General features: G+C 45.3%; 1 protein-coding gene across 7 annotated transcripts in view; it reads right to left on the bottom strand.

Moving 5' to 3' along the window:
- Window positions 1-25,079, bottom strand: part of LOC124035759 (transcriptional enhancer factor TEF-1) — a 65,913-nt gene that overhangs the window by 12,491 nt on the left and 28,343 nt on the right. For 3 of the 7 annotated variants that reach the window (XM_046349417.1, XM_046349419.1, XM_046349418.1), the window contains 3 exons: window positions 6,200-6,264; window positions 4,389-4,451; window positions 4,236-4,298 (listed from right to left, as the gene is read on the bottom strand). In XM_046349417.1, the coding sequence (XP_046205373.1) occupies window positions 4,236-4,298; window positions 4,389-4,451; window positions 6,200-6,264 (191 nt within the window). The remainder of the gene's footprint in view (window positions 1-4,235; window positions 4,299-4,388; window positions 4,452-6,199; window positions 6,265-25,079) is intronic. The other 4 variants (XM_046349420.1, XM_046349424.1, XM_046349421.1 and 1 more) reach the window with 2 other exon arrangements.

Here is a 25,079-nt window from a genome sequence, read left to right as displayed (position 1 = left end):
TTTATTGTAATTTTACAATCTATCTGGACAACAATCCTGCTTTAGCAAGATGTAAAAATGTATGTTTTATCAAACAGCATTGTGATTTCAATGATGATAACAACGAGCATTTCTAGGAATCACTTTAATCAATTTGACAATGTAGGTGAAAGTTCTATGATTTCATTCAATTAATCAGATTTCAGTTAATCAGATTAGATTTTTTAAAATATGCTTGCAAAATTATATGAATTCTATTGAATCATATTTTAGGACATTATACCCTTTGGTCATAACAAAAATGTAAGAAAACCTAGACTGACAAAATACCATTTTTAAATGGTATAAAATATAAAAATGTGTATTCAAAGCAAACTGTACTTTGAAGTATTCATGCCATGTCCTCTGTCAAAACATTACACTGAAATAATGTATCGGTACAGGAACCTCAGACTCATTAATCAACTAGCACTGCTGTCACACTGAAACTTGGATAGTAATAATGTGGGGTGGAACATTTTGGAGAATGTGGTGGACTTGGAATGTCTGAGGATTTGATCACTGTGGTCAGCCATGGCTCGAGAGAAGTAGCACAAAGAATGGCACCATAATGACTGTCATTTCACTCAACATGTCTCAGATAAAAAACGAGACAGAGCAGATTTACAGAGATGTTCCCTGTAAAAATGGAGGGGGACGCGTGCCTTTCTTTTTGCTGCTGATCTCTAATTTGCTTTAGATGAGAGTAGACAGAGACCCGTACAAAAGATGGCTGTTTTAACTCAGACAGAGGCACTGTGCCTGAAAGACCAGGCATTCACAGCTGGCTGACACACACACACACACACACACACACACACACACACACACACACACACACACACACACACACACACACACACACACACACACACACACACACACACACACACACACACACACACACACACACACACACACACACACACACACACACACACTAATGAGGGGTCATTAATCCATCTGAACACTGGGAACAGGGGAAAGTCAAAAGATGTAGTCATCCCCTCAAAGACGAGAGAGAAAGAAATCTGGTCCTTAAACACACATACATTACCAAATGACCCTTGTAAAAATGTTTTGAATTACAGGTACATGTATGACAAGATTACATCTTTCACAATATATATGTTTTTCACAAGACAGTTTTGAAAAGGTATATTTGGTGTTAGCCCATGATTTTCAACACATTGATATTGGTAAAATGAGTCACAGAGGAAGAATGTAATAGGACAGCTACACATGTACACAGAGAAAAGAAGGCAACTGATAGCAATGTCAATGTAATAGCCTAGAGTTATCAATATGGAGGGTTGGCACAACAGCAGAGAGGGCAGGTGAGATGCTGCTTCCTCATGGTCTTAACTCAGCATTGACAGGGGAAGATGATTAGGTTAAAACAGCAACAACGAAAACGAGGCAAAGGTTTTTTCATAGACCACCCTTAGTCTGTGAACCTAAACCCTTTATACATGCAGCACATCAGTGGCTGATAGTGTGTCTGCTTATGACATGTAAACGGAGTTCTGCTGATGACCTCTGAACTCCAGCTCTCAGCCACTCACCAACAGCCAATGCATCTTGCCAACATGCTTTCCCACATACAGTACAGATAACACCAGTACCAACCTCTGATTCTGGGTTCACATTGTCATGCCAAACAGAAAGAAAGAAGCAACAAAGTCTACAAACTGTGAGCGCCATTTGCTTTGAGGGTTTTATAAGGATCCGACGCAGTTGGGCTCATTTTAATTTAACTGTAGAAAATGATGACATTGCCTTTTGGATATCTGGACTAACATGACAATGTTTTTCTTGGCAAAAAATACAGAAGAAAGTGAAATTCTTTAAGCTCTTTTTAAGAGTGCCCACTCTGAGCTATGTGGAACAGATTTAGAATATTTAGCAAGCCTTCCTCTCATGAGAATATTGAATTTCTCATTCACATTGTATCTATATATTCTCCCGAGTGGCGTAGCGGTCTAAGGCACTGCATCTCAGTGCTAGAGGTGTCACTACAGACTAGAGGTCGACTCATTAATCGGAATGGCCGATTAGTTAGGGCCGATTTCAAGTTTTCGTAACAATCGGTAATCGGCATTTTTGGACACCGGTCATGGCCGATTACATTGCACTCCACGAGGAGACTGCGTGGCAGGCTGACTACCCATTATGAGAGTGCAGCAAGGAGCCACAGTAAGGTGCTAGCTAGCATTAAACGTATCTTATAAAAAACAATCAATCTTAACATAATCACAGGTTAACTACACCTGGTTGATGATATTACTAGTTTATCTAGCTTGTCCTGCGTTGCATATAATAGATGCGGTGCCTGTTAATTTATCATTGAATCATAGCCTACTTCGCCAAACGGGTGATTAAACAAGCGCATTCGCGAAAAAAGCAACGCCTTTCTTAAAATCAATACACAAGTATATATTAAAATCAATACACAAGTATATATTTTTAAACCTGCATTTTTATTTAATATTGCCTGCTAACATGAATTTATTTTAACTAGGGAAATTGTGTCACTTCTCTTGTGTTCTGTGCAACAGAGTCAGGGTACATGCAGTAGTTTGGGCTGCCTGGCTCGTTGCAAACTGTGTGAAGACTATTTGTTCCTAACAAAGACAGCCAACTTCACCAAACGGGGGATGATTTAACAAAAGCGCATTTGCGAAAATAGCACAATCGTTGCACGAATGTACCTGACCATAAACATCAATGCCTTTCTTAAAATCAATACACAGAAGTATATTTTCTTAAACCTGCATATTTAGTTAAAAGAAATCCGGGTTAGCAGGCCATATTAAACTAGGGAAATTGTGTCACTTCTCTTGCGTTCATTACACGCAGAGTCAGGGTATATGCAACAGTTTGGACCGCCTGGCTCGTTGCGAACTAATTTGCCAGAATTTTACGTAATTATGACATAAATTTGAAGGTTGTGCAATGTAACAGCAATATTTAGACTACGTATTTTACTCGTTAGATAAAATACGTAACGGTTCGTATTTCACTGAAAAAATAAACGTTTTGTTTTCAAAATGATAGTTTTATGGATTTTACCATATTATTGACCTAAGGCTCGTATTTCTCTGTGTTATTATGTTATAATTAAGTCTATGATTTGATAGAACAGTCTGAGTGAGCGGTGGTAGGCAGCAGCAGGCTCGTAAGCATTCATTCAAACAGCACTTTTGTGCGTTTGCCAGCAGTTCTTCGCTGTGCTTCAAGCATTGCGCTGTTTATGACTTCAAGTGTATCAACTCCCAAGATTAGGCTGGTGTAACCGATGTGAAATGGCTAGCTAATTAGCGTGGTGCGCGCTATTAACGTTTCAATCGGTGACGTCACTCGCTCTGAGACCTTGAAGTAGTTGTTCCCCTTGCTCTGCAAGGGATGCGGCTTTTGTGGAGCGATGGGTAACGATGCTTCAAGGGTGGCTGTTGTCGATGTGTTCCTGGTTCGAGCCCAGGTAGGGGCAAGGAGAGGGACGAAAGCTATACTGTTACACTGGCAATACTAAAGTGCCTATAAGAACATCCAATAGTCAAAGGTATATGAAATACAAATGGTATAGAGAGAAATAGTCCTATAATAACTACAACCTAAAACTTCTTACCTGGGAATATTGAAGACTCATGTTAAAAGGAACCACCAGCTTTCATATGTTCTCATGTTCTGAACAAGGAACTTAAACGTTAGCTTTTTTACATGGCTCATATTGCACTTTTACTTTCTTCTCCAACACATCATCCGGGTTTGGTCAGTGTAGGCCATCATTGTAAATAAGAATGAGTTTTTAACTGACTTGAATAGTTAAATAAATAAATACATTTTAAAATGCTATCTATTTTCAGACTTGCATTATGGACACTTAAGTAATACTATAACTTATATTGTTCACAAACCTAAAATATAGTTCTTAAGTTTTTAAACGGATCCTTACAATTGTTTTCAAAGCAAATTCACGTATTGTTCAATGACAATAAAGAAAATAGAAATAAAACACTTATGGAGAGGTGTGTGTGTGTGTGTGTGTGTGTGTGTGTGTGTGTGTGTGTGTGTGTGGTTATATTATGAATTCTAATCATAAGCAGGGGATCTAGGCTACGGGAATCAGAGCGTCAGGCATTCACTCTGTCACCACGGGAAACAGGAAGTAAGACGACGCACAGCAACCACAAGCCCAAAAGCAGAAAAGCGCATACCTTTAGCTTGGAATGAAACTCACGAGATTTCCTTCTGGCAAGAACCTGAATGTGACTAGACACCTGCGGGGTAGGGAGGGGAGGAAAACAAAGGAACAGCCTGTAACCATGGCGATGAAAAGCCCCCCTGCAACTGGGCAAAGCCAGACGTACCTTGATGGCAGCTGAGATTTCTCGAACTTTCTTTCTTGCTAAGACCTGTATGTGACTAGACACCTCCATTTTTTAAAACAAAAGAAGAGAGAAAAAAACAAGAAAACCAAAAATACAAAAAGGATTACACATCTCTTTGTTGAGAACACTTCAGGGGGATTTGAGCTGCCCAATAGGATAATAGAAGCATCTCCAAGCCACACACCAAGCTCACAGCCACAAAGCATTGTGTTGCCTGTTGTTGTCACTTAAGTGAGCTGATTAAGAAGGATGCAGGCCTCTTTAGCACACATTAACAGGGCGCAGATGTGATCGACTGTGTACTGACTGAGAATCGGCCAGTCTTGTATCCTTAAGGGAGCCGGATAAGGTGTTTCAGAGGCCCATGCTGCTTCAACATTCACAGAGACTTGGAAATATGTCATGCTTTTGTATAAAATATTCAGTTGTGTAAATGGTTGGCTATAGTAAGATAATGTGTGGTCAGTCTGCATTTCTGACGGGGGAGGGACGAACACTTGGTCTGAGGGGGATTTCCTTCCTCTCCTCTCGGTCTTAATCAGGCCAATCACACACAAGTGGCTGTTGAGGCAGGTCACCCGGGAATGATCAAAGCCTAAAAGCATGTCTGTTAATAGGGGGAGCAGGGTAATGGGGAAGTACTCCGTTCCAGCTCGCCAAAGTAAGATTACAATTCAATCTGACATTCCTTATTTTAATCAACCTATGTCCTGATATTGTTTCCTCTAGTCTCATACAGAACAAGGCTCTTTAGTTAGTACAGTGAATGTGGAAGTAATCATAATATTTCAAATTATGTTAATTAACTCAAATAAATTACCATTATTTCTGATTGAGACTGATTTCTTAACATCTCAACACTTCAATAATTAAATATGAAATATTTGTGTTTTTTGGTTGTATCATAAATTATATTACAGCAGGCAAACAACCTTCTGCCTTGTGTGATTCCCCATTGAGAGAGTGAATTACAGAGACATAGCACACATGACTTCCTCTAGCTGGCTGATCAATTCCCACCCAGCTATAGAGTGTCAGTCTGGACACGGGGATGTTTATCATGGACATACGAGCATGACTTCCTGCTCAACCAGACTGATGGACCTCATGGCCAGACACCTTACCACCAACTGATATTATGGAAGCGTATGGGTAACATCTATTTATATCTAGTCTGTCGCTTACATCAACTGGAAACTTATAACAGACAACAATAATGTTGTTATTAATCCATGTCCTATCATCTATGTCCTAATCCAGTTTCTGTTGTGATTATTGTAAAACAACAAATACATTTTTCACAACAAATATTGAGTAATGTATCCATCTTATAACGGAACAAGTGAATTATAGTTGAGTTACTGTAATGTGATGGTGTCCAAGTCAGTGTGTGTGTGTGTGTGTGTGTGTGTGTGTGTGTGTGTGTGTGTGTGTGTGTGTGTGTGTGTGTGTGTGTGTGTGTGTGTGTGTGTGTGTGTGTGTGTGTGTGTGTGTGTGTGTGTGTGTGTGTGTGTGTGTGTGTGTGTGTGTGTGAGAGATAGAAAGAGAGATAGAGAGAGAGAGAGCATTTGCAGAGGCATCTTCTCATGCAGGATAACTGTAAGAAGACGAAACACATCCAGGGTCTGGTAAGACAGCCTCCCCTCAGAACAAGCATGCAGCAAAGCTCTATGTGTGTGTGTGTGTGTGTGTGTGCCCTGTGTTCTCTCCAGCAGAAACACAGACAGCGGGTACATTCAGGTCTTCTTCAGTTTTAACATGCCATGCAAACTTTTCCGCTCTCTTCTTACCTGCTTCCTCGTCCTCGTCTTTCCAGTCCGGAGCTTGATGTATCGGGCTATCAGCTCATTGCGACCTGCAGAAAGCACACAGCAAGGAGAGTGAAAGGTTAGCACACAATAAGCCATCATTGAGATCCTGGACTTTGTGTCTTTTTCATTTACAATGACACAAATGAAGCACACAGTAGTCAAATATGCATCATACTGTATAATCATCAGACATTTACATCTCACAATATACATCCCGACAAACAAACAATAATCCCATTTAAATGTAAAAGTGGCATGTTGCATTAGCATGCGAAAGCCCTACAACAAGCATACAGCCTTTCAAATTCATCTAATTGAATCCCATTCTCTTCAAAGCCTCACACTATGAAAAGTAACTGATCCAGACATCCGTACTGTTACTGTAAATAATGGCACTGGAAATATATTAATTTAAGCAGTGCTGTTCTCACTAAATGATTATTAAAGCATGGGCTTTGTAGTGATTTCCAATTAATGGCAGCTCCAAACATTCTTCTGCCCTCAGCTCGCCTCTAATTGCTGCAGCGATGCACAATGACCCCTGCTTAGCCTTTTCATATGGTAATAACATACCGCCACCCCAAAACTATTACGCAAATTATAGGTAAGGAGCCACTCTAATTATGTGTCCAGCTGAAGGCAACCAATGCCACGGACCTACTTCTCCCTCCCATGTAATGCAACACGTCCTTTAAACAACCAAACAGGCTTTTTTTATCCAGCTCTATGAAAGGCATTGTCTTGATATTTCACTTAGCATCATCAATATACAACGGTACATTGGCTACGGAGCAGTGACTGTGTTCTCAGAATGGAAAAGCTACAACATTTCCTGTGAAAGGTAGTGGATGGCCTAATGCAGATGCTGCACATGGGGATGGTGACTAAAGTGAAGTATAGAACAAGCGTAGTGGAGGTGGTGGCAGGCAGGTCTGGGTTGTTAGGCTGGGGCTGTATGTGCTGCCTGTTGTTTGTGTAATGTCACACCGAGGCAGCCAGGCAAAAGCCTCCACCTGCTGTGAACCCAGGGAGCACGCTCTGTTCAGGTGTGCCAGATGAAAGGACGTTCAGTCTGGGTATTGCCCCTCGAGTTACTGCCATTAACAACACCTGTCAACGGAGAGGGTCTTTCTCTCTCTCTCTCTCTCTCTCTCTCTCTCTCTCTCTCTCTCTCTCTCACTCTCGGGCTGACTCTCTCTCTCTCTCTCTCTCCCTCCCTCTCTCTGGCTGTCTCTCTCTCGGGCTGACTCTCCCTCTCTCTCTCTGGCTGTCTCTCTCTCTCTCTCTCTCTCTCTCTCTCTCTCTCTCTCTCTCTCTCTCTCTCTCTCTCTCTCTCTCTCTCTCTCTCTCTCTCTCTCTCTCTCTCTCTCTCTCTCTCTCTCTCTCTCTCTCTCAGGCTGACTCTCTCTCTCTCTCTCTCTCTCTCTCTCTCAGGCTGACTCTCTCTCTCTCTCTCTCTCTCTCTCTCTCTCTCCCTCTCTCTGCTGTCTCTCTCTCGGGCTGACTCTCTCTCTCTCCTCTCTCTCTCTCTCTCTCTCTCTCTCTCTCTCTCTCTAACTCTCTCTCTCTCTCTCTCTCTCTCTCTCTCTCTCTCTCTCTCTCTCTCTCTCTCTCTCTCTCTCTCTCTCTCTCTCTCTCTCTCTCTCTCTCTCTCTCTCTCTCATTTTATCAAATGCCCCTAGATTCACCACTGGCTCTATATAGAAGCATGTCAAATGTTCCGTTTCTTTTGAAAGAAGACACCCGGATGTAGCAGATTTACCAGTGCCTTTTCAAAATGGCACATTTAAATCAACGCACTGATAAAAGTGAAGAGGTTAAGTAAACACATGTTGTGTAGCACAACACCTTGCTCCATGTGTCTGGCACACCCAGACAGGTGTTGCTCTGCAGTGTGACGGGGGCTGGGGATTGTTGTGGGCGAGGCACCAGGAGGTAGGGGTGTGGCGAGAGTCGTGACCCAAGTCTCGCCTCCTTACAAGGAGCATTTAGACAAGGCCAGGGTGACTGAATCAGGTCTCCTTCCCCTGGAAAAATAAACAGCATCTGGGGGATTTCAATCCCTGCCCGGGCCTCCCAGCGTGCCTGCACAGTAATCTCTCCCAGATGAACCTAGGGGCTACGCTGTTTTCAATAATTCACACACTGTGTACACATAACATGACAATAAGGGCATTCATGCAGACGCCTGATTCCTAGATCAAAGCACACAAATGCTTACTGCTGAATTTTCTTTTTTTTCTTGACCAGGCTGAAAAAAGACTGCTCAGCGGGTCTTGGCAAGCCTGCTTTCTTTCCTGTGTTTCCACAGCAAAACAACATTTGCTAAAACAGCAACTGGCCACATTCAGCACTCTGAATCCACTTTATTCAACCGCTCTCCGACCTACTCAAAATGTTTCTGAGGGGCAATACTGTGTCTCCCGTAAACTAATCAACACTTGTGTTTTACTCTGGGAGATGTGGTGCAGTGCCTGGAGTCGCGCGGTAGAGATGTTACCCCTGTTGAGAGTTCTAATTCAACGCTTTAAAGTCCGGCCTTTTCATTTCACTAGAACCTAAGCAGTGCCAGATGACTTTCTTTCTTTCTCCCTCTCTCTCTTTCCTTTTCATTCACACTTTTCAAGTACAGTTGTGTCTTTAATTTCCTCTTTTAAAAGCACATAACATAATTGGAAACAATTGGCATTGGATCAAACAAGCTTTTCGATGCCATGAACGTTTTTACTTAACTAAAGTGAAAGAAGTAATTCAATTCATACAAATGAGAACAATCAATTCAAAACAGATTAGCAGATTATTTCAATGAGAATCAACAGATTACTATGCCCTAAACAGTGAGAACCAATAGCATTTAGGGAGTTGAAAGTTGTTGTGAATCAAGATAGACCCTTTTCTCCACATGAGCATCAGGGTCCCAGCTCTGCTTCATCCCACATGCTTATTTCCACTCTGTGGGAGGTAAGAGTCAGAGCTGACATGAGCTGTTCATCTTATTTAGTGAGGTATACGACTGGGATGAATTATCACCCCTAAAGACACTGCAGCAGCCTGTTTTACTCCACTATCTGTCAACATGTTGGCTAACACCTTCTCCCAACGCAAGACCAGACTTTTACGTTGGCCTGGCTCCTCTGCATCTCTCCTCCAGAGGTTTCCCGCTGGGCAAAAGTAACCCTGCATCGTAACTGATGATGCCCTGGGCATCCGCCTGCGTTACAGAGCGCTGGAAGGGAATTGCTGAGGGGGAAGCTCTCAATCTTTGGGAGTTGAGACCACGATTTCATTTTCACTCAGGTTGATGGGTGGATAGTTGTGCCCCACTGGAGGAAAATAGGGAAAGTCATGGCGAGGGGATGGGGGTTAACTGAGGGAGTTAACATTTACATTACATTTAAGTCATTTAGCAGACGCTCTTATCCAGAGCGACTTACAAATTGGTGCATTCACCTTATGACATCCAGTGGAACAGTCACTTTACAATAGTGCATCTAAATCTTAAAGGGGGGGGGGTGAGAGGGATTACTTATCCTATCCTAGGTATTCCTTAAAGAGGTGAGTTAACTCTTGAAGGAGGGTTCTTGTTGTCACTCAAAGCAGCAGGAAAAGGATTAGATATTTATGGTGTGATCCCCAGAGTAGAGTTGCTCTGTGGATTACTTCCCCCTGGTAAGAATGGTCTCCTCTGAATCTCAATGACCCTGAAGGTCCTGGGCCATATCAATGGCACTCAAACCCCAGCACCACAAAGAGCCAGTCGGTCCACTCTTCCTGGGATTGTCCCCCAGGGCTGATTCTTCATTCAGTCAGAAATCTAATTTGGCCCTGAGCATCCTTCCTCCCTGGGAGGATCCTGGAACAGCCTCACCCTGGTCCCTAGCCCTGCTGGGTGTTACAATAGTAGTAGTGAATATAGTCACAGTCCACTCAAGCCTGACCACAGGAATGCACTTTTTCTGCCCCTGCAATCAAAAATCAAATCAAATTTTATTTGTTACATGAGTCGAATACAACGGGTGTAGACTTAACCATGAAATACTTGCTTAAGAGCCCTCCCCAACGATGCAGAGTTTTAAAAATTATCATGAAAAAAATGGGGGGAAAAGTGGAATAAAATACACAAGAATGGATCTATGTACAGGGAGTACCAGTACCAGATCAATGTGGAGGTATATACAGGGAGTACCAGTACCAGATGAGGTATTTGAGGTAGATATGTACATGAAGGCAGGGTAAAGTGACTAGGCATCAGGATAGATAATAATAAAAGTAAAATAGTGTGTGTGTGTGTGTGTGTGTGTGTGTGTGTGTGTGTGTGTGTGTGTGTGTGTGTGTGTGTGTGTGTGTGTGTGTGTGTGTGTGTGTGTGTGTGTGTGTGTGTGTGTGTGTGTGTGTGTGTGTGTGTGTGTGTGTGTGTGTGTGTGTGTGTGTGTGCGTGTGAATGCTTGTGGGTTTTGTGTGAGAGTGCATAGAGTCAGTGCAAGATAGGGCCAGTGCAGATAGTCCGGGTAATCATTAATGAACTATTTAGCAGTCTTATGGCTATTTAGCAGGCTTGGGGGTAGAATCTGTCTCGGAGCCTGTTGGTCCTGTTGCTCCGGTAAAGTTTGCTGGACGGTAAGGGTGCACAAACACACTTTTAATAGGATAATGTTTCAATTCAACATGTGATGGATGACCTGCTGCTTTGGCCTATTAGCTGTCATGGTTCACACAGCAGCACCACTTATTTCATGGTTTGAAACATATAAGGTATGTAGTTATTGTAGCACATAACACGTTCCACCATTAAACTGTAAAAATGTTTTTGAGTGAGACTGCAGTAGTCTATGAGGTTAACTGGCCTAGCTGGAAAGTCCCCCGCTCTATCCCTCCCTGAACTATTGGGGTTTACACAGCTGCTGTGTCTGCTTGCTCCTAGCTCCCATCCAACACCCCCGTACAGCCAGCCCCCACACTGTCTCTACCCCACCCCACTCATCCCCCCTCTGGTGTTGCTGGAGCCTGCTTCCCCCTAAAAATAACAGACTCCCAGCTTATTTACAACTCCTCCACTTTCCCGAGGCATATTCTGACCATGTTCAATCACACTTTGAGTAACATTAATTAGCATTACTCCAAGTTGAACTCCCTCTTTAGGAATAATTTTCTCAATGTTTCAAAAATCCCCACTGTATAATTTTTTGTTGAGCGCTCCAACTCCTTTCTACCTTGAATGAGTCCTTTTGGAAATGTTTCTCGGTAAGCCCTTCTCATCATTTATATGTCCTGACTCTCTCTCTCCTCATCACATTACTGTCTCTATATTTAAACTAATCAATGCTAACAAAACGTCCATCATTAGCTGCTCCATGAAAAGCAGAGAAGCTGAGTCTTGCAGGAGATACAGTATATTGATGTTTGAGTTGAAGTTAGTTCATCCCACATGTGTAGACCACATGTCCTTCTGCTTCAGCCCATATTCTAAAGTATCTCGCTACGTATGAGTGGTGAGTGACACCGGGGAAAGACAGGTGGTGCTGTGGTCTGACTATTGTCACCTGCCAGGAGAACAGCAGTGCTAGAGCCTCATCTGAAGAAGGGAATGAGATAGACCAATAGCCTGGGTCATGTGGCCATAATATCCACTGAATATATATGGTATGAGATATTCATTTAGGTCGAAAATGGTGCTGACCCTCCAGAACTTGAACTCAGCCCAGACATACATGTTCTCATCCATGTCAGTGATGAGATACATTTCTCCAGAGGGTGAGCTGGTCAATTATATAAGTATAAGTGAGCTTGATGTGCATAAATTTGCCACTGATCACACACCCAGGGGCCATTGCAAACGAAGCATCTCCACTGGCATATCAATGAAAAGATCATTCAATCTGAAAAGGCCCAAAGCAATGCACCCGCATATGATAAACATTGGAATCATTTAGGTTATGGCGTATTAAACGTTTTAACTGCCTTGGTTACGTCCTTTGAGTGGTAATAACAACGCTTTGCTGAAGGTTTTTTTTCCCTCCTCCTTTTCAAGGCGCTCATTTCCTGTAGCAGCACTTTTGTTTAATGCAGGCACAACCACAGTCACATCTGGTCCGGCGGTGGGCGATGATGTCAAGGGATGTTGAGACCGTGCTGGGCCTGGCTCCATGTCAGCCGCTCATGTGGTTTTAACTCTCTCCTCTTAGTAGGACAACGGGACACGCCTTGAACAGCACAGGGGGCAACCTCTCACCCACACGCCCTGCCCCCACCAAACATATCTATCATTCGTTGTCATTACAATGTTATTTTCTCAAGTGTCACTTGTCAAGGCCCAAAAGGAACCGCCAATGTGATTTCGCCCAGGCTTAATCTGAATTAGACCTGTGAAAGCTTAACACGCTGTAAGATGTTCGGGCACTGCTCAGTCATTATCTCAACCCAATATTTAGAACATTGTGTTGTAGGAAACTACTGGGTAAAGCACCTATTACACATTCTCTAGTCTCTAAACATTCATTCGTAAGTCAAGGAGCACTACAGAGGACTTTCTCAAACCAGAGGAAGTGCTTCCTTGTCTTCCCCCCCCCCTCCTAAAGATAATAATAATATAATATATGCCATTTAGCAGACGCTTTTATCCAAAGCGACTTACAGTCATGCGTGCATACATTCTACATATGGGTGGTCCAATGGAATCTGAACCCACTACCCTGGCGTTACAAGCGCCATGCTCTACCAACTGAGCTACAGAAGGACCAGGACACAGGCATCTATGTAAGTATCGATTACATGAATGCTTGTCAATGTAAATGGCTTGACAGTTTTCCTGTTTGGGCAGAGTAAGAGCAGCATTGATCCTTTTCCATTGGGTTTCCTGTCCCCGAATGCAGTGTGGGCCAGAGGCCAGCCTCTCTCTCTATGTGGATGGAGTAGCAGGTTCAGACAATAGGCCTGACTTCCTTGTCATCCCTGATAGATTACTCAGGGGTCTCAGGCTAACATTAGCATTACAATAGACTAAAGCAACAATCTGGAGGCATTCAGCAGGAGGGTCCCTGGCTGGGTCAGGGTGTGGGTAGAGGAGGCATTCAGCAGGAGGGTCCTTGGCTGGGTCAGGGTGTGGGTAGAGGAGGCATTCAGCAGGAGGGTCCTTGGCTGGGTCAGGGTGTGGGTAGAGGAGGCATTCAGCAGGAGGGTCCTTGGCTGGGTCAGGGTGTGGGTAGAGGAGGCATTCAGCAGGAGGGTCCTTGGCTGGGTCAGGGTGTGGGTAGAGGGGGCATTCAGCAGGAGGGTCCCTGGCTGGGTCAGGGTGTGGGTAGAGGAGGCATTCAGCAGGAGAGTCCTTGGCTGGGTCAGGGTGTGGGTAGAGGAGGCATTCAGCAGGAGGGTCCCTGGCTGGGTCAGGGTGTGTGTGGGTAGAGGAGGCATTCAGCAGGAGGGTCCCTGGCTGGGTCAGGGTGTGGGTAAAGGAGGCATTCAGCAGGAGGGTCCTTGGCTGGGTCAGGGTGTGGGTAGAGGAGGCATTCAGCAGGAGGGTCCTTGGCTGGGTCAGGGTGTGGGTAGAGGAGGCATTCAGCAGGAGGGTCCCTGGCTGGGTCAGGGTGTGGGTAGAGGAGGCATTCAGCAGGAGGGTCCTTGGCTGGGTCAGGGTGTGGGTAGAGGAGGCATTCAGCAGGAGGGTCCCTGGCTGGGTCAGGGTGTGGGTAGAAGAGGCATTCAGCAGGAGGGTCCTTGGCTGGGTCAGGGTGTGGGTAGAGGAGGCATTCAGCAGGAGGGTCCTTGGCTGGGTCAGGGTGTGGGTAGAGGAGGCATTCAGCAGGAGGGTCCATGGCTGGGTCAGGGTGTGGGTAGAGGAGGCATTCAGCAGGAGGGTCCTTGGCTGGGTCAGGGTGTGGGTAGAGGAGGCATTCAGCAGGAGGGTCCCTGGCTGGGTCAGGGTGTGGGTAGAGGAGGTATTCAGCAGGAGTGTCCTTGGCTGGGTCAGGGTGTGGGTAGAGGAGGCATTCAGCAGGAGGGTCCTTGGCTGGGTCAGGGTGTGGGTAGAGGAGGCATTCAGCAGGACGGTCCTTGGCTGGGTCAGGGTGTGGGTAGAGGATGCATTCAGCAGGAGGGTCCTTGGCTGGGTCAGGGTGAGGGGAGAGGAGGCATTCAGCAGGAGGGTCCTTGGCTGGGTCAGGGTGTGGGTAGAGGAGGCATTCAGCAGGAGGGTCCTTGGCTGGGATCAGGGTGTGGGTAGAGAAGGCATTCAGCAGGAGGGTCCTTGGCTGGGTCAGGGTGTGGGTAGAGGAGGCATTCAGCAGGAGGGTCCTTGGCTGGGTCAGAGTGTGGGTAGAGGAGGCATTCAGCAGAGGAGGGTCCTTGCTGGGTCAGAGTTTGGGTAGAGGAGGCATTCAGCAGGAGTGTCCTTGGCTGGGTCAGAGTGTGGGTAGAGGAGGCATTCAGCAGGAGGGTCCTTGGCTGGGTCAGAGTGTGGGTAGAGGAGGCATTCAGCAGAGGAGGGTCCTTGCTGGGTCAGAGTGTGGGTAGAGGAGGCATTCAGCAGGAGGGTCCTTGGCTGGGTCAGAGTGTGGGTAGAGGAGGCATTCAGCAGGAGGGTCCTTGGCTGGGTCAGGGTGTGGGTAAAGGAGGCATTCAGCAGGAGGGTCCCTGGCTGGGTCAGGGTGTGGGTAGAGGAGGCATTCAGCAGGAGGGTCCCTGGCTGGGTCAGGGTGTGGGTAGAGGAGGCATTCAGCAGGAGGGTCCCTGGCTGGGTCAGGGTGTGGGTAGAGGAGGCATTCAGCCGGAGGGTCCATGGCTGGGTCAGGGTGTGGGTAGTGGAGGCATTCAGCAGGAGGGTCCTTGGCTGGGTCAGGGTGTGGGTAGAGGAGGCATTCAGCAGGAGGGTCCCTGGCTGGGCATTCAGAGGGTGTGGGTAGAGGAGGCATTCAGCAGGAGGGTCCCTGGCTGGGTCAGAGTGTGGGTAGAGGAGGCATTCAGCAGGAGGGTCCCTGGCTGGGTCAGAGTGTGGGTAGAGGAGGCATTCAGCAGGAGGGTCCCTGGCTGGGTCAGAGTGTGGGTAGAGGAGGCATTCAGCAGGAGGGTCCCTGGCTGGGTCAGAGTGTGGGTAGAGGAGGCATTCAGCAGGAGGGTCCCTGGCTGGGTCAGAGTGTGGGTAGAGGAGGCATTCAGCAGGAGGGTCCCTGGCTGGGTCAGAGTGTGGGTAGAGGAGGCATTCAGCAGGAGGGTCCCTGGCTGGGTCAGAGTGTGGGTAGAGGAGGCATTCAGCAGGAGGGTCCCTGGCTGGGTCAGAGTGTGGGTAGAGGAGGCATTCAGCAGGAGGGTCCCTGGCTGGGTCAGAGTGTGGGTAGAGGAGGCATTCAGCAGGAGGGTGGGTCCTTGGCTGGGTCAGAGTGTGGGTAGAGGAGGCAGAAAGCCTTTTACTTGACAAGAACAGCGACACACTGGGAAACGGCGCTTGCCAAGAGGAGAACCTGTCACTAACAATAAAGGAGACTTGTGGCCTGGAAAATGAACAGGTGACAGACAATGGTGTCCTACGTTTGGCTTTCCATTTCAAGTAACCTACATTTTAATATGTACAAAATATATTTTTTAAATGACGCAACAATAGCCGAGTTGTATAATCATTAAACATAATCACACTGCAAAAGTATGTTGTTTGTATTGGTGTTAATTGTACAAAAACAATTCTTGCTGAGCTGCCAAGCTGAACAAAACAATAGGTCTGCACTTTGAGAAACAGAAGCTAGCTGAAACAATTCCAGTGCTTCTAACAATAAAGGTTGGAAGTTGCTAAGATCCTGCAGGTGTTTCCTCATGAAGGTGTGGCTCAAAGAAACTCCCTCCCCTCTTCCTCCTCCCCCTTTTCTTCAAATCTCAGCTCTCTCATCAGTAATAATTAGGGTCAGATGGAGAGGGGGCTCAGCCCCTTATGCCAGGGAAATCCATTTAGAAAGAGGATAACGTCTGTTGATCCCAACATCTGACTCCAGCCAACCAGCTACTTATTAGGGTGGCTTAACCCCCCCCCCCCCCTCCACCCATATTTAAAGTGTGGGGCCCTAAGAAAGACTACAAGGCCAAAGTTGGCACGTCGACGTTCACACACACTCAGGCCATTCTTAGGGTCACAATAGTTTAGCCCATCCCCCACGATGCCAGACACACACGTCCCACCCATCCCTCCTGGCTTTTACAAACTGAAAGTTTAAGCCTACATATCTTCCAGAGAGGCCGTCTGCGTGCGTCCATCTGCCTCCTGCTGAGAGGGCAAGGTCACACGCAAACACACGTATACACGTCCTCTACATTCTACTCACTCAGCTTGCTTTAATAATCCATCGCATGGTGCCATGCTGCTGAGTTAGAGGAAAAAAGGATTAATAAAGACCATATGTTCGTTTTTTTGCACAAAAAGTTTTCAAGAATGTTTTTCTGAATTATTATAAGTGAAACATAGTAAGGGATTCTGATTTGTCATCTGCAATCTGTACATTCATTGTAGCCTTCACCCAAAATTCCACAATCCATGATTTGACTATTTGATTTGTAGAGCCTGCTGTGTGCCTGTGTAAATGTAGGGCAGGCTCCTTAATATGTCTGGGAGAAAGAAATGGAACATCAGTGGCTGTTTGCTTTCGGCTCTGACCTCGGTCCCAACACTCAACATAGGTATTTCTCATTCATACAGCCACAGATCACAACAATTCAGAGCTAATTAGAAACAGAAAAAAATAAAATAATGAAACCAACCCATGAGGGCACTAATGTAAAACTGAAGAAGAAATGTGGTTGGTTTGAAAAGTCATTAAGTAATGTGTCCCCTCTTCAGGACTTCTCAAACAGGCCGGTGGGGCAGACAGAAACCACAGAGATTCATATCACCCATTTACAAAACATGAATGCCCTCGAATAACTCACTAAACTCAAATATGGTTTTACACGAACAGATGATGTTTTTAAGATGATGTTTACATAATATCATGTTTAACATAAAAAACGCCATATAAAATGAGCTCCACAAACAAAAAGGCAAAATCCAGTCCACTTTCAAAGACATAGACTTCTGCCTAAAATGTATTTATCTATGAGAAGATCTTATATTTGCTGAAGTATAATCAAATTTTCTCTTAGATACACTATGATTTCAAGTGATTCATCTATCCCATTTCTGCAGTTTGTTCATTTGTGGTTTCTAATGTGAGGCCTTTGCTGATTGGCTGAGAAAATAGAAGCATTTCCTTCTGATGATTAGGGCTACAAAGAGTGAGCTCTTCTATGGAACGGCTAGGCTATATTTGTGGTCTTAAGAAAACAAAGAACAAACAGAGCAGCAGACCCCAAACCTGAGTAATGTTTCTCATTCAGTCATCGAGACATCCAACAATATCCGCTACTTAATCATTGTCATGTGATATAACTGTTGTTCCACAGTGAGTAACAGCATGGTATGCAACCAGGATCTACAAGCATTCAGTGGTAATAGACCATCACTTTCACCCGCAGAAAGTGGCCAGCTGAATAGGCTTCGCCAAGTTCTCGCGACTCCTGATACACATCCATAATTCAACCTAGTGGAGGTCGGTGCTCACAGACACTCAAAGGCACTGTGTTTAGTCTTCAGGCCTGATTAATGGATAAAGAGTCTCATTCGGTGGCTGGAAATCTGACTGCTGATCAATTAATATCTCCTTATAATGTCTTTGTATGTAATTAATACCTCTTTAAAAATCTATTTATATCTGCCAACACCAAAAAGAAATCAATACATAACTTTAACTGACCTTAAAGTGGGGTAAAAGCCCAGTGAGTGGTTGAGGTAATGAGTCAGGTTAATCGTGAGAGGTTAAAGGTGGGGTATTTTATATCCAGCTAACAGGACATCAGATATCAACAGGTTACTGACCTGGGTCTTCATGGAGACACAGAGAGGATTACACCAGCTAACCTCTGCTAAATGGCGACTGTGTTTTGGACAGGGGCGAGGAGTTAGGGGCGCCACCCATCACTCAGTGGCCCTGGCCGGCTCTACGTCCTCTCTCCCTGGCCTGTACTGCTTAGGCGAGCCTGCGGCTGAGGCCTACTCCCCCCTCTCAGAGCAATACATGTGCTCACCGGGGACCAATTAACGCAAACCAGCACTCGTCTGAATCACTCTATCAATTAGAAGCCACTGAGTATATCATCACATACATTACTGCAGAGGCAGGCCTGGCCGTTGGGTCGGGGTGTGTCTTTCAGGAGTAGTGAGGGAGGAGAAGAGAGAGAAGGACGGAGGGATGAAATAAACAACCAGGGAGTCAGGCTACAGTCGGACTGGCTGCTGGACTAATCTGTGAGGGCGGCGGTAATTAGGAGTCCCCTGTGGAACTCGTAGCGGAGCGCGGGCGATGTGTGAACATGACGCTGGCTGGCAGGCAGGGAGGCACCCCCAACCGCCCCCTCACAGGGTTAAATCAATATTTTCAATCTCTCAGGATCAATCCGGCATCTGAACACAAAGAAAACCTGTTAGCGGCGACCAATATGTGTAAATGAAAAGCCCAACTTTGTGGCCCTGATGTGGTCTGCCTCTCCTTCTCCCTGTTTACTTCTCTTTCACTCACACAGGCTGAAAGTAAAAACCTTATCTCTCAAAGTTGTGAGGGAATGCTATCATTTTCCAACAGAGAAATCGCACACAATCCTCTCTGTCAAGGCTGTAACAATCTGACAGCTCCAATCAGTCTAGAAGAGATAGCTGCCCGTGATACAGACCAAACACGATAGTAAATGATAGTAAACATGCCCAATGTGATCATTTCTCTGCTGTTGAGATATGAGTATAGAAGTCTTCTAAGAGCAGCTCTTTGTCTGCTTCTCTGTAAAAAACACTGTGCAGTATTGGCAAGGTTTTTATTTATTTATTTTATTTCACCTTTATTTAACCAGGTAGGCAAGTTGAGAACAAGTTCTCATTTACAATTGCGACCTGGCCAAGATAAAGCAAAGCAGTTCGACAGATACAACGACACAGAGTTACACATGGAGTAAAACAAACATACAGTCAATAATACAGTATAAACAAGTCTATATACAATGTGAGCAAATGAGGTGAGAAGGGAGGTAAAGGCAAAAAAGGCCATGGTGGCAAAGTAAATAAAATATAGCAAGTAAAACACTGGAATGGTAGTTTTGCAATGGAAGAATGTGCAAAGTAGACATAAAAATAATGGGGTGCAAAGGAGCAAAATAAATAAATTAATTAAATACAGTTGGGAAAGAGGTAGTTGTTTGGGCTAAATTATAGGTGGGCTATGTACAGGTGCAGTAATCTGTAAGATGCTCTGACAGTTGGTGCTTAAAGCTAGTGAGGGAGATAAGTGTTTCCAGTTTCAGAGATTTTTGCAGTTCGTTCCAGTCACTGGCAGCAGAGAACTGGAAGGAGAGGCGGCCAAAGAAAGAATTGGTTTTGGGGGTAACCAGAGAGATATACCTGCTGGAGCGTGTGTTACAGGTGGGAGATGCTATGGTGACCAGCGAGCTGAGATAAGGGGGGACTTTACCTAGCAGGGTCTTGTAGATGACATGGAGCCAGTGGGTTTGGCGACGAGTATGAAGCGAGGGCCAGCCAACGAGAGCGTACAGGTCGCAATGGTGGGTAGTATATGGGGCTTTGGTGACAAAACGGATTGCACTGTGATAGACTGCATCCAATTTGTTGAGTAGGGTATTGGAGGCTATTTTGTAAATGACATCGCCAAAGTCGAGGATTGGTAGGATGGTCAGTTTTACAAGGGTATGTTTGGCAGCATGAGTGAAAGATGCTTTGTTGCGAAATAGGAAGCCAATTCTAGATTTAACTTTGGATTGGAGATGTTTGATATGGGTCTGGAAGGAGAGTTTACAGTCTAACCAGACACCTAAGTATTTGTAGTTGTCCACGTATTCTAAGTCAGAGCCGTCCAGAGTAGTGATGTTGGACAGGCGGGTAGGTGCAGGTAGCGATCGGTTGAAGAGCATGGATTTAGTTTTACTTGTATTTAAGAGCAATTGGAGGCCACGGAAGGAGAGTTGTATGGCATTGAAGCTAGCCTGGAGGGTTGTTAACACAGTGTCCAAAGAAGGGCCGGAAGTCTACAGAATGGTGTCGTCTGCGTAGAGGTGGATCAGGGACTCACCACCAGCAAGAGCGACCTTATTGATGTATACAAAGAAGAGAGTCGGTCCAAGAATTGAACCCTGTGGCACCCCCATAGAGACTGCCAGAGGTCCGGACAGCAGACCCTCCGATTTGACACACTGAACTCTATCAGAGAAGTAGTTGGTGAACCAGGCGAGGCAATCATTTGAGAAACCAAGGCTGTCGAGTCTGCCGATGAGGATGTGGTGGTTGACAGAATCGAAAGCCTTGGCCAGATCAATGAATACGGCTGCACAGTAATGTTTCTTATCGATGGCGGTTAAGATATCGTTTAGGACCTTGAGCGTGGCTGAGGTGCACCCATGACCAGCTCTGAAACCAGATTGCATAGCAGAGAAGGTATGGTTAGATTCGAAATGGTCGGTAATCTGTTTGTTGACTTGGCTTTCGAAGACCTTAGAAAGGCATGGTAGGATAGATATAGGTCTGTAGCAGTTTGGGTCAAGAGTGTCCCCCTTTGAAGAGGGGGATGACCGCAGCTGCTTTCCAATCTTTGGGAATCTCAGACGACACGAAAGAGAGGTTGAACAGGCTAGTAATAGGGGTGGCAACAATTTCGGCAGATAATTTTAGAAAGAAAGGGTCCAGATTGTCTAGCCCGGCTGATTTGTAGGGGTCCAGATTTTTCAGCTCTTTCAGAACATCAGCTGAATGGATTTGGGAGAAGGAGAAATGGGGAAGGCTTGGGCGAGTTGCTGTTGGGGGTGCAGTGCTGTTGACCGGGGTAGGAGTAGCCAGGTGGAAAGCATGGCCAGCCGTAGAAAAATGCTTATTGAAATTCTCAATTATGGTGGATTTATCAGTGGTGACAGTGTTTCCTATCTTCAGTGCAGTGGGCAGCTGGGAGGAGGTGTTCTTATTCTCCATGGACTTTACAGTGTCCCAGAACTTTTTGAGTTAGTGTTGCAGGAAGCAAATTTCTGCTTGAAAAAGCTAGCCTTGGCTTTTCTAACTGCCTGTGTATAACGGTTTCTAGCTTCCCTGAATAGCTGCATATCACGGGGCTGTTCGATGCTAATGCAGAACGCCATAGGATGTTTTTGTGTTGGTTAAGGGCAGTCAGGTCTGGGGAGAACCAAGGGCTATATCTGTTCCTGGTTCTAAATTTCTTGAATGGGGCATGTTTATTTAAGATGGTTAGGAAGGCATTTTAAAAAAAATATCCAGGCATCCTCTACTGACGGGATGAGATCAATATCCTTCCAGGATACCCCGGCCAGGTCGATTAGAAAGGCCTGCTCGCTGAAGTGTTTCAGGGAGCGTTTTACAGTGATGAGTGGAGGTCGTTTGACCGCTGACCCATTACGGATACAGGCAATGAGGCAGTGATCGCTGAGATCTTGGTTGAAGACAGCAGAGGTATATTTAGAGGGGAAGTTGGTTAGGATGATATCTATGAGGGTGCCCGTGTTTAAGGCTTTGGGGGGTACCTGGTAGGTTCATTGATAATTTGAGTGAGATTGAGGGCATCAAGTTTAGATTGTGGGATGGTTGGGGTGTTAAGCATGTTCCAGTTTAGGTCGCCTAGCAGCACGAGCTCTGAAGATAGATGGGGGGCAATCAGTTCACATATGGTGTCCAGAGCACAGCTGGGGGCAGAGGGTGGTCTATAGCAGGCGGCAACGGTGAGAGACTTGTTTTTAGAGAGGTGGATTTTTAGAAGTAGAAGTTCAAATTGTTTGGGTACAGACCTGGATAGTAGGACAGAACTCTGCAGGCTATCTTTGCAGTAGATTGCAAGGTAGCACATCTCCTACCTGTTCTTCATGATCCTCTTCATGAACATACTTACAGTTTCCACAGTTTAGAATCCTATATGCTTTACATTGGACATACAATCACAGGCTTCAACATCTGCTGCCAACGTTAAATGACAGGCTTTAGGAGCACTGGTTGAAAAATATAGAGTAACAGTACAGATTCCATTCTTACATTGATTACACAGAATGGTTTCGTCAGTGTAGAATGGTTGGTCTCATCAGTAGAAAGTGTTTCATAAATATAAAATGGTGCCATCATCCGTGTTAAACTGATGCTCTACATGAATGGAGAGCACAAGACACTGCAACTTTAAGAAACCCAGAGTTTCAGCATTTTACTCAAACAAAAGCAGCCAATTGGGAGCGTGCAACCTGAAACCAGCCCAGCTCTAAAGAGACTCACACAGGCTTCCCTGCTGGGACACACCCCATAAAGTCCCTGACACACACAGGCAGCAGAATATTCCCTACTAACCTAACCCTGCTCTCACATGCAAACCTTTCCTGAAAAAAGCGTTGAGCAAACCTCACTCTGGTCAAATCACAACTGAGCACACTGTAACCCTCTGTAGTCTCTCTTCCCTGCAGGACAGGAGTTACATGGCACCTCTAGAAAGCGCTCTTTCTTCTCTTGTTAGACCAGGATGGGACTTGAAAACCTGATTGTGTCCTTTATATGGGAAAAACAAACATTGTATTTTGTACAATCATGTAATGATAAAAACAGCCTCAGTGTTGATCATTTTAGGACACAGAGGTCTGCGCTTATGTGTGTGTGTGTGTGTGTGTGTGTGTGTGTGTGTGTGTGTGTGTGTGTGTGTGTGTGTGTGTGTGTGTGTGTGTGTGTGTGTGTGTGTGTGTGTGTGTGTGTGTGTGTGTGTGTGTGTGTGTGTGTGTGTGTGTGTGTGTGTGTGTGTGTTTAGCCTACATGTATGTATGTGTGTCTGCTTTGTCTGTGTATAAATGTGTCTGGGTTCTCACTGCTAAATGACTTAAATGTAAATGTAAATGTAAATGTCTCTAAGAAAGCCATCTGAGATTCCATGGTACATTCCATTCTGATGAGGAGCCTGTGTCTGAACATTGATAAACCAACTGAGGTCCTGACCTACAAAAGGCAAACTGAGACTGCTGTTCATAACAGACATACCAGCTACTGTATGCTGATGGATTTACGTAATATACCGAAAAGTCCCTAAATGTCACGAAACAAATCCTGCGGAAAGAGATTTACAAGGATTTTCCTTCGTCTAACCCTGACATATGGATACACCAAAAGCATCCTCAATATTCATAAACGTTGCACGCGATCTCAAATCAAATCAAAATCAAATCTCCGTTCCTATTTCTGTGTCTGCGAGCAAGCCGCCTCTTTAGCACTATTTAAGCTCCTGCCAATAGCATCCCGTCACCCACTGGTCAACAAATAACAGCAACAAGAGTCCAGGGCCCATTGTTCTGGCTGAGCAGCCAAGCGTGGTGCAATCCCCCAACAGCCTACGGCTGGTTAACGCAGCAGGCAGGCAGGCAGGAGACAGGAATCTACGACAAGTGCCAACATGCCATGCCTGGTCACACCTCACACACAGGGTCACTTCAATAACAACACAGGTTAACACTGGGGTCTACATGCTGGGGAGACCCCTACTAAAAATAACAGTACTGATCATCAAAAAAGCGGAGAATCTCGGTGAAAATCCATTCGAATGTAAATTGATTACATTACGATTACATAAGCGATATGAAATCCAGTTGTAAATATAACCCGACCTGTTTCTATCACCTGTCCTCATACTCTTCGAGCTGGCGTATTGAACGAACACACACACACACAAACACGTCTCTCTCTTCATTGCCACGGGCACAAAACAACAGGTGCAGGCAAGCAGCAGCAGGATTGTCAGCGTTGAGCTTGGTTTAAAGTGACAGCACAAAGAGCACATATAAAAGGTACCCTCCTTGAATTTTAGAGGCTGAAATGTCATGTGCCTTTGACTCTCGTTATACTGCAACAATCTCCCTTTGAAAATCCGACAGAATTTTAAGGAGCAGACAATTGGAAGCATTGTCCCTGAGAGTAAACTAAATATACTGTAGTGAGTGGGGCAGGGCGGACGACAAACAAACAGAAAGACGGGCAGATAGAAGCAGAAACATCTTCACTGACTGACCCAGAATGACTACATAACTTGGTGTGTCAACCTATGAACTCATGACCTTTACATCCTTTACATTGATTCAACACAACCCCCTGCTAGTCTCACAATGCCAACATCCAGTCCGTCCAGACTAAACTCAGATTACACTTCAAGAGTTCCTCTTATCAGGAGAAAAAATATAATATAATTGGAATTTTTCCTTCATGTGTGTAAAAACACAGCAGTGCTCCATTGCCACAATGACTCAGGAACAAAGAGGGGATTATTGTGGAGGTGTCTGATGCCTCTCCGTCCTGAAGTTCCGCACACTCCAATCTGTGTGAATGCAGGTGACTCAGGGAGCCTGAGCTGATCCCAGAATTCCTCATTATCCGCCCAGTGGGGATCTCAGGTCCGCTCGCTGTCTCTGGAAGCACAGCAGGGCCGGCGAGGCAGGCCCCAGAGGAGCACAGAGCTGGGCCATCGGGGGTGAGCCAGGTCTGCTCATTATGCCTAACTCATGCTTGGCATCCCTGCAAACCAAGTGCCACTTAGTGCCCATAGGAGGGACATGGGTCGGCCCACTGATGAGATGACAGAGCACACAGCATAGCAGTAATGGGAAAGCTTTGTTTCAAAAGACAAGAAGGACCAAGACATACGTGGACTGTATGTGGACTGATAGTGCCACCAATCTCCAGAATCGTATGTAAAGCCCTGTCTTACCTGTACCTTAGTCATCAAGCTGAAATGACAGAAAGCCGTAACATTTTCCACCTCTAAACTCAACAGATGCAGTG

Source organism: Oncorhynchus gorbuscha, linkage group LG05, assembly GCF_021184085.1.
Source record: "Oncorhynchus gorbuscha isolate QuinsamMale2020 ecotype Even-year linkage group LG05, OgorEven_v1.0, whole genome shotgun sequence".
In the NCBI taxonomy this organism is placed as follows: Eukaryota; Metazoa; Chordata; class Actinopteri; order Salmoniformes; family Salmonidae; genus Oncorhynchus; species Oncorhynchus gorbuscha.
Note: the sequence above shows the minus strand (reverse complement) of the source record. Positions and strands in the feature narration are given on the sequence as shown.